The following is a 10,175-nucleotide window of genomic DNA, read 5'->3' as shown; positions in this document are numbered from 1 at the left end:
TAATCCAGAACTGTTCACCACAGACATTAGTTATTTTATTATTTTATTTATTTATTTATATCCCGCCTTTACTATTTTAACAAATAACCCAAGATGGTGAACATTCCTCCTATTTTCCCGACAACAACAACCACAACCATGTGAGGTGAGTTGGGCTGAGAGAGAGTGGCTGGCCCAGGGTCACCCAGCTGGCTTTCATGCCTATGGTGGGACTAGAACTCATATTATAGAGAGGGAGATCCAGGTGAAAGAAAATATCTGGGCCAATTGACCACAAGTAAATCAGGAGTTTTAGCCCTGGATCATGAAGCTCTGGATTCTAATCAAGAAAAGCCACAGGTCTGGCTGCCCAGTCTTGGGGAGAGGGACCATGCTGTGTAACGCAGCTCACACAAAGATCATGCATGTTGGAGGGCAGGGGAAAAAACATACACACAGCATGCGTGTATCAACCAACCATCTTCCACTCTGAAAGGCAGGTAGTCCTCGACTTACAACCAAAAAGTCGTGACGATTATAAAGCGGGTCACCCACTTGACCAAACTGATTTTTGCAGTGGTTGTTGAGTGAACATCACAGTTATTAAGCAAACACATTGTTCACTATGGGCCGGTTTTGCCGAAAAGTGTAAGTAAATGTTGGTTTTCTGCAAAACTATCTTAAACAGTCACACGATTGCAGCAGACTGCAAATGGCCATAAATGAGGGTTGGTTGCTGAGTGCCTGAAATGTAGAAACATGACTGTGGGGAGAGGACAACCATGGGAATTTTGGAACCAGGTCGTAAGTACCCCCGGAGAGTCTGTAACTTCAAATGGTCCTGGTCCTAAGTCGAGGACTACCTGAAAGAAAGTAAAAGGGCTGGAGTATGTGAATCTCTAGAGGAAAAGCAGATTTGTATACCTTTTACCCTTGTCTATATTTTTACTTGGGAATTTGAGTCCAAAATAGATTAGGAGATGAGAGCCACAGAAAGCAACATTACAGAGACAAAAGAGCCCTTGCTCTCACTACTTACAAACTCACTCTCTCTCTCTCTCTCTCTCTCTCTCTCTCTCTCTCTCTCTCTCTCTCTCTCTCACACACACACACACACACACACACACACACACACACACACAGGGACACTTCAGTGTCCCATACAAATGTGGGGTGGGGGGGTAGAGATGACTTTTTCACACATGGCCAGGAGGGGTCAGTGTTGTTCATCCATACAGCCCAATACCTCACCAAGGCTACAAATCTAACAGAGGTTTTAGTGCCCATCCTGTCAGGTTCACATTGCCAGAGGGACACACAAAAACAACCACACACACACAGGCTGCAAGTGCAGCTCCGGGGGAAGGTGGGGCATAGGTGGTGCCAAGGGGCAGGGCCCAAGCGGGACGCAGGGCAGCAAGCGTGTCCGACTTTAAATACCCTGATCAGAACCTGATCTGCCACGTCAGTGAAATCCAGCGCGGGCCTCAGACAGCTGGCAACAGGTGACACCTGTTGTGTGAAGAAACACTGCCTGTGGCCTGACAGTAGCGGATGGGAAAGGGCAAAGGCAACCAGCGAGACCCCACAATCTGCTCTGGGTTTTGTGATGTCTGCCCTGAAGAGGAAGGGTCTGGTGTGATAGGCAACCTCTCTCGTGAGAAGGGGATTGCCCTGTCCACAAGCTGAGCCACTTAAGCTCAGTGCCCTTGTGCTGCCTTTTTACAAGGGGAAAGAACTTTGCTATATAAATACAACACGGAGTCCCTGCGAAATATATTTTTTTCAGTGCCAAGGGGGGAGGGGTCTGGAGCAGAAAATTAATAAAAAGTCTCATGGAACCGACTTGAAGCACAATGTTGCAACCCTTCCCGGTCCCCTGGCAATAAATCTCCAGGGGTCCAGCTCCACTATTACTACCTGTTTGAGGATCCTGGGAAAGAAGTTCCAGCTGCTCTTCCTCCCTGCTTTGTTTTCAGACTTGTTCTTCATATAGCTACAGTATGGAGGATATTTGGGTCAGGGAACCCCTCCCCCATCCCCAGGGCTGCTATAAGTTATAAAAGACTCCAGCACCCCACAACGCAGAAGATGCCTCTCTCCTTCGGCCTGTTTGGCTCCTTCACTGGGCCCAGTAGCGGCTGTGAATTCACAACCAGAAGCAGCCCTTCCCTGCACTTATGGATGGTGCTCATGGCGTTGTCTCAGCAAGAACTGGCTTGTCCACTGCGCCAATGCTGCAAGTCACACTCAGGTTTCCCGAAAATGCGGGGGTTTCGCACCTGCGAGCACAAATGTCCCATGTGTGTCATGCCACTGAAGTGCCGGTGCACAGGCCAGCAGGTTTCTCTCCCTTCCATCTGCAGATTTTCACTGGGCGTAAATCTACTTACAAGTAGTCCTCCACCTATGACTGGTTGCTTAGCAGCCATTTGAAGTTATGACGGACCCTGAAAAAGGTAGTTAGTCGTCGACATACAATCACACTTGAGCCAAAAATTGATGTTGCTAAGTGAGAGGTTTGTTAAGTGAGTTTTGACCCACTTTTATGACCTTTCTTGCCACAGCTGTTAAGTGAATCCCTGCGGTTGTTAAGTTAGTAGTAATAAGGTTGTTAAGTGAAGCTGGCTTCCCCATTGACTTTGCTAGTTAGAAGGTCCCAAAAAGGTGATCACAGGACTCCAGGATGCTGCAACCATCATAAATACGACCCAGTTGTCAAGTGCCTGAGTGTAAATCACGAGACCATGGGGCTGCTGCAAAGGTCGCAAGTGTGAAATATGGTCATAAGTTACTTTTTTCAGTGCTGCTGTAATTTTGAACAGTCACTAGACAAACTGTTGTAAGTTGAGGACTACCTGTACTTGTGTTCTGTATTCAAAGGTAGGATGTCTGGGACCCCTTGCACTCACAGCGTCACAATTTATTATGTTTTTGCCAGTAACTGGAAATAAACACCAGTAAACATCAATAAATGCCATAGCAATCAATAGGTCCACTGAATGATGACAGTGTCCACTTACCAACCACAGTGTTTATTTTACGATTGCCACATTCACTTAACAACCACCACAAAAGTGGTTGTAAAATTGGGCACTGACTGAAATTGAGGGCTCAATTATGGTCGTATATCAAGGACTAGCAGTATTTCTTCCTATCTCCTGACACCATCACCACCTTCTGAGACACTGCCTCTGTCCCCAGCATATGACCAAGTCAGTTGCAAGTCAGACGCTGAGCGCAGCCCAGCCACACTTCAGCAACTCTTCCCCTCACCCATCCACCAGGTTGAGATGCAGCCATCTGTGAATGGCATCCAGAAAGCTGTGGCTGAGTGTGGGGTTGTGTTTTATGCAACAAATGGAGAATCCAGAAAAGGTGGAAGTTGGAGGGAGGGAGGGAGGGAGGGAGGGAGGGAGGGAGGAAGAACAAGGCTAACGGAGCAAGGAAACTTGCAAATGTGTGAAAGCCATCAGTTCAGATTTATAGAAACTCCGTTTAACATATTTTTTTTGAAAAGACAGAGGAGAGTTAAGGGAGAATAAAGTGAACCTGATGAGGCTGGTCCATCTGGAGCTTCAGAGCTGCCTCCAACCTCTCTGCCCAAATCAGGAAACGATTAAATCCCTGATTTAATAATTATCTCATTAAGATTAACTACCCTTATAAACGAAATTAAATCAAGGTCACCTTTCATTTTTGTGATGGTCTCTCGTCTCCTGCTTTTGAAGGGTCGCCCCTGGCAAGTCATTCAAAGGCCAAAGATGGTTCTTAGGGTGAGGCAGCCACTTTGATGAGAAATGTAGCCAGGGGCCCCGTGAAAAGCTTTACGATTTAATGGAGAATTCGTTTGGTGTTAATGGCAGGGAAGAAGCTATGAGAACCTTTATGACACACTTAGGCAAAAAGGAGGAAATTGGATTTTGTGCTGGCAAGATCTGGGCTCTGAGAGATTCCTCTGCAGATGCAAACATATAGAAAGGGGGAGGAGATCCCCAAAAACGTCTTAAAGAAAAGCTTTTGCTTTCCTGACCATGAATTCTGGTCTTTGAATATTCAATAAAGATCTAAAAACTCCCCAAGGACATGCAGAATCTTTTCGACTTGGAGATGAAATATTCCAAACTTTTTCATTCAAAATTGTTTCTTCTAATCTAAGCAGTTATTAGCAAATCTTCTTAACTCAGATGAGAAATTATGCAATTAAACACCGCCAGGATAACGCCGTACATTTCTTTACTGATTTGTAAGTTCCTCCACAGGAAAGCCTTTCACCTCTGAAGAATTTTGTAAGCAGGCTTTAAGGATGTAAATCCAAACCATTTCTGATTGGTGACCCCTGGACCTTTGCGTGTGATCTCTGACACTTCGGAGAAGAATTTTAAGAAAGGGCTGTGGAAGAAAAAGGCATCGCTAGGTACTTGATCGCTTTCGATGGGGGTTTTGAGGGGGGGGGAATGGAGTTTTTGACTTCTTCCAAGATCCCCTGAAAGTTTATCGCTGTTTTCTTTTTTAAAAAAGACAAAACAAAACAATCTAGTGATTCTCAACCTGTGGGTCGGGACCCCATTTGGGGTCGAACGACCATTTCACAGGGGTCGCCAAACAAGGCTGTCCGCCATTTTTCCCCCTTTTCTTTGGCCACACCCCTGGCACCCGGTGATGTATAAGTGGTTGGGGGTCACCACAACATGGGGAACTGTATTATGGGGTCGCAGCATTAGAAAGGTTGAGAACCACTGATCTAGCATGTTCTAGACTGAACTTAGAAAAGAGCTGAACCTGGATTTCAATGGGGAGGAGGAACCAAGGTTTATTTATTTTCATTTGATTTTTTTATCCCACCTTATTCCTTTATAAATAACTCAAGGCAACGAACATACGTAATTCTCCTTCCTCCTTTTCCCCCCAACAACCAATTTGTGAGATGGGTTGAACTGAGGGGGAGGAGAGAGAGGGGGGGAACTGGCCAAAATCCACCCATCTGGGTTTAATAATTTAATGGAGAATTAGTTCAGTGTTCATGGCAGGGAAGAAGCTATGAGAGCTTTTATGACACAATTAGGCAAAAAGGAGGAAACTGGACTTCGCGCTGGCAGGATGTGGACTTTGAGCGATTACCATTTCTCCACAGGATGCAAATGTTGTACAAAAAGGGGAGACAAGAACTTACAGTCTCCTGGGGATTGGCTCAAAGTCACCTAGCCAACTTTTATGCCAAAGATGGAACTACAATCACCTCTCCTGGTTTGTAAGCCAGCCTACTACTACCACCATACTGGTTCTCTGGGAAAGGACCAGAAACATTAAGGAGGGAGATGACTACTGAGAGTTTTGGGTTTCATAAGAAAGACTTGGCAAAGGCAACATCAGTGCACTAGTAGTGAAGGCAACATAGGAATCCTTTCTCCCATCTTGTATTGGCATCCACCTCCCATCATTCCCAGCCCAGGATGGAAGGCCCAGACCTCTGGAAGTCCCAAGGCTGCGTTGAGCAACCCAAGCAATGGTGGACTCCGTGAGGGAGATGCGTCGCTCTCCGCAGGGCTGCCTTCGGGCCAGCTCTGTCCGAAGCCTGTGCAGGGAGCGGACAGGGCAGCTTCGGGAAGCGGGGAGCGGCGGGCATCCCCCGGCCCAGCGAAGGACGAGGGCGACTCGGAGGAGGAGAGGGGGCCGTCCCGCTGAGCCAGCAGCGCGTTCCGGGTGTCGGGTGTCGCGGCAGGTGGCACCGACGGGGAGGGGCGGAGGCGCACGGCGGGGCCGTCTCAGCTGCCCGAGGCCGGGGAGGGGGGCTCGATGGCGTCCGTCCGACACCGGGAGGGAGGGGTGGGAGCAGAGCCCTCGGGCCAGCCTCTCTCCGCGCCGCCAGGCTCGCCGGGCGCTGCTAGCCTCACCTGGGCAGCCAGCAGAGGCAGGAGCGCGCTCGCCCCCTCCTTCCGCCGCCGCCCGACCCTCCCCGAGAAGCCGTCGGGGCGCCCTCGAGCCCGCGGCAGCCACAGGAGAAGGAGGGCCGCGTTCTCTCGTCGACCATTCCGGTGAGCCGGGGCGCTTTCTCGGGGCAGGGGTTGCTGCAGGGGGGCGCCCGGCGGGCACTCTTCGGGCTCTCTAAATCCCCCCCCCCCGGGCTCTCCCGAAAGCGAGCGGAAAGGCTGTCAAGAGGCCAAAACTGGCAGAGTCGTCGCTTCCCATTAAGCTTTCCATCAGGCCAGGCAGAAGCTTACCCGGTGGAGCCCACCTCCCTCTAAGCGTCAAGCAGGGAAGGCAGAAGCTCAGCCAGTAGAGCCCACCTCCCGCTAAGCGTCAAGCAGGGAAGGCAGAAGCTCACCCGGTGGAGCCCATCTCCCGCTAAGCTTCCACCAGGACAGGCAGAAACTCACCCGGTGGAGTCCACTACTTCGTTTACAAAAGCCGCCGTCGTTCTCCCCACTTCCCCCTTTCATCTAAATCCCTGTTTTTGCCACTGCTAGGCGGGGACGTCTTCCCTTGTTTTGCCCATTGAAACTAATAGACCAAGAAAGGGAAGTTATGGTAAGGGACTGGTATCCCAAAACTACAAAAAGAAAAAAGAAAAAAAAAGTGGGGATACTTTTTGAGTGAAAAGTGTTGATTTATCTGATTGGGGCAAATCTTGTATCATTCTTTTGATGTAGCCTCTTCCATGGGGGAGGGGGGGCAGGTCCTTGAGCCCATTGCCATGCTCCACCTGCTGCTTTTCTGCCAGTTGCGCAGTTGTTCAGTTGTGGTTTTGTCCTTGCCCCCAAAGCCTTATCCTTACAGCAACCTTTGCTTCTTTATCGTTGCATTTGGAATGGGGCATTTGTGATTCTTTCTCCTTTCCTTGTTGGATCTGCACAACAATCCCCTGAGGTAGGCAACCAACTGAAAATATTTCTACAGCAGGTCTCAGTTCAACATTTCAAGGGCAATTGAGAATAGAAGACCAATAATCATCATAAAAATTTTACAAATTCAGAGTCTCTCTTGGACTTCCAGCTTTGTGGAGATTTAAATGCTCATCACCCATTCTAAATCCAAATAATCTGCCCAACAATAAAAACTCTAAAGGTAGGTGACCTCTGCTAAAAAAGATCCTATTGAAATTTCTGAGATTAAGAACCCATCGTTCATTTTCCTTTTAGATGATTCTCCTCCTCCTCTTCCTTTACCTTCTGTCGCCACTATTATTTCTCCTCCTCCTCCTCCTCCTCCTCCTCCTCCTCCTCCTCCTCCTCTCCTTCTCCTTTTCCTTCTTCTTCTATTTCTTCCTCCTTCTCCTTTACCACACTACTACTACTACCTTCTCACCTTTTTTTTTTCCTGCCAGTGTTGCTAAATATCAGTGGGGCCTACTTCACGTTTGGGATCTGTAGCTCCAAAAGCAGCTAAAGATGACACTTCTGGCATCTGAACAGTCCATGCTCATTCGAAGAAGATTTCGCTCTGGTAGGTAGGACCAGCATTGGTGTGTCATTTCAAAAGACAGGAAGCATTTTGTACTTTTGGGTTGGAAACCCAGCTATCCCAATCCCTTCCCTAATGGAACTCCCAGGCCATTTTTCATTCTTTGCATCTTCATGTCACCAGATAATGAAACTATGCTTTTGTTGCTTGTCTTTGTTGTTTACATTCTGAGGATTTGGGGCCCAATGTCCTAGTATTTAAGCTTTAGTTTTACTTTTCCCCTTCCCCAGCCATCTCCTGCTCTGTGAGAAAACAATTTAGCCCAGCTTCCGACTTGATATAGTGAGTGTCTGCAGGAAGAGCAAATGATATCATTACAATAATGCTGCAAAGTATATATTCTCCAGATAGATTAGTGATTCACTTCCCAGAATTCCCAACCAGCACCATTGTAAATTCAGCTATTGGTGGCTGGTTGATTTAAACCAATTTAAACCTTGGCAACTTTAAGATATGTGGATTTCATCTCCCAACAAAGCTGGCTGGGGAATTCTGGGGGTTGAAGTCCACACATCTTAAAGTTGACAGAGTTGAGAAACACTGGCTTAACCCTTATACCTATGCGAGATAAAAGAGAAACAGTGTAAGTTGGACCCCTTTATTAGTTCTTTTGCCTGCTGTTTTCTTGGTTGTTGCCTGCTGCTTTTATGTTGCAAAATTTATGTTATAAATATACTTTATATTTTATTACACTTGGGAAATGCCCTGCAAAGCTCAGTGGCAAAAGGTCAGAGGACCAATTTGTGGCATCTCCAGGTAGGGCTGGATAAAGTTCCCCCCCAAATTCTGCAAAGTTGCAATTCTAGTCTGGATTTAAAAAAAAAAAGATCTAGAAAGGTCAATGGTTTCATTTGAATTAAAGCAGCTTCTTAATTATTTAAAATTTCCATCCCCCAAACTTAATTAGAGCCAACTTTTACCTTGTAGCATATTTAGAAGTATTCTAGTAAGTGTGGAGATTATCTTCATATAATTTAACCATTCCATGGATGACAAGATTAAGATCAGAGTTTTCTTCCCAACAGAATTCCAATATAATTGCCTGTGTTGTAGTGTTGCTGTAGGAACACTGCAGCAAAATCAGTGGTTGTTAAAGAGAAGCCAAGAATCAGGCCTTTTAGGTCAGAGATGTCAGTTATGTCAACCAACAATAATCACTGAGCTTCTCCAAAACCATGAAGTGCATGAAAAATAATCCATTAAAACATGGAAAAGATGGGAAGAAGAAATGATGGATTTAAACTGCTTTCATTTAATAAATAACTATAATAGGAAATCAAATGCCAGTAAAGTGCAGTTAAGTTTTTAATATGACTTCAGCTAATTTGCAAGAAAGGCTGGGAAAGGGAAAAGACCCCCCCCCCCATCTTTCATTTTCAAAGATTTCACCTCTAATAATTGCTTTAGGCTGGAGAATGCTGGGAATTGAAGTCCACACATCTTAAAATGGCCACGGTTGAAAAATGCTGGTTTGCAAAAAAGATTCTTATTGAATTGCATCCTGATAAATGTGAGAAAAATTTTGGCCAGGTTTGATTCTAGCAGCCTTGCAAAGTTAAGAATTGAAAATTTGCACTTGCATCCAGGTCTGGGGACCCTTGATAGTAGTGATGGTTATGTTCTTGATCCAAAGATATCCCAACCCACTCATCCCCCACCATGCACATACATATACATAAGCCATACATAATTATGGATTTATGCATGTTTATGTTTCAGTTAAAAGGACAAAATGACATCTCATAGACAATCCAGGAATCAAGATTGCACATGTCCTTCCCTGGCTGATTACTTGTAATATGGCACAGAGCAAAAAGTACTAAGAAAATAGTAGTTCACTTCTTTCAGTCAGCTGCCTACTTAAAACACAGGCTGGCTTTAAATTTGAATATATTGATGGTATAAATGCACCACTCTTTATTCCATGCATTAGGACCCTCTTCCACCATGAGTTGAGCCAAGGTATTTGATTTTGCATTTAATGAAAATGGAGGTGGAGAAAAAAATGGGCAATCCGTGTATTTATGGATTGCCCATAAGAGACTTTTGAATGTGGTGGGGAGAGGGGAGGCTGGAAAAGGGAAATGGCCCACCATCTTTTATTTTCAAAGATTTCACCTCTAATAATTGCTTTAGACTGGGGAATGCTGGGATTTGAAGTCTACACATCTTAAAATGGCCACAGTTGAAAAATACTGGTTTAAAGTTTAATTTGACAGTTGTCTCCTGGTGTGCCTCAAGCAAAATAGGAGCCTGCCTTGGTTCTCAAGGATATCCTTCAGATATGAAGATTTAAAAAAAATATATATTCAGAATGACTTTCTAAGCCCCCTTTACTAGCTGTAATGGAAAGCATGGATGACCTTGAGCAGACATGTCAAACACAAGACCCGGGGGCCAGATGCAGCCCCCAAAGTGGTTTCATGTGGCCCGCGAAGCCATCCTTAGAAACAGTGAGGGAACGGCCCCCTCTGCCTTGGCCCTGGCCCAGGCCAGCCGGGAGCCAATGTACAATCTTGTAGTGGCCATCTATGCTGAAACGCATTCAGTCTTAGCTCCATAAGCCCCCCCCCCTCATGGCCTGAGAGGAACAGTGAGGCTCCTCCAGTGGACCATGCCTTGATACTTGCCTTGGTCCCATCCCCTTCTGCCAGAGACCCTCAGATCTATCCCACTCCTGCCCAGGCCCCCACAGGCCCCCTTGACGCAAACAATATAGAGCTGGCCACATCCAC

General features: G+C 46.3%; 1 protein-coding gene across 1 annotated transcript in view; it reads left to right on the top strand.

Annotated features, from left to right (window-relative positions):
* Window positions 1-5,809: 5,809 nt before the first annotated feature.
* The window catches only part of MAMSTR (MEF2 activating motif and SAP domain containing transcriptional regulator), a 45,064-nt gene continuing 40,698 nt past the window's right edge, over window positions 5,810-10,175 (top strand). The window contains exons 1-2 of the mRNA XM_039335019.1: window positions 5,810-6,014; window positions 7,304-7,422. Of these exons, the coding sequence (XP_039190953.1) occupies window positions 7,368-7,422 (55 nt within the window). The 5' untranslated portion in view covers window positions 5,810-6,014; window positions 7,304-7,367. The remainder of the gene's footprint in view (window positions 6,015-7,303; window positions 7,423-10,175) is intronic.

Source organism: Crotalus tigris, unplaced genomic scaffold, assembly GCF_016545835.1.
Source record: "Crotalus tigris isolate CLP2741 ecotype Arizona unplaced genomic scaffold, ASM1654583v1 scf7180000017639.5415321, whole genome shotgun sequence".
In the NCBI taxonomy this organism is placed as follows: Eukaryota; Metazoa; Chordata; class Lepidosauria; order Squamata; family Viperidae; genus Crotalus; species Crotalus tigris.
This window is presented reverse-complemented; position numbering and strand designations above follow the sequence as displayed.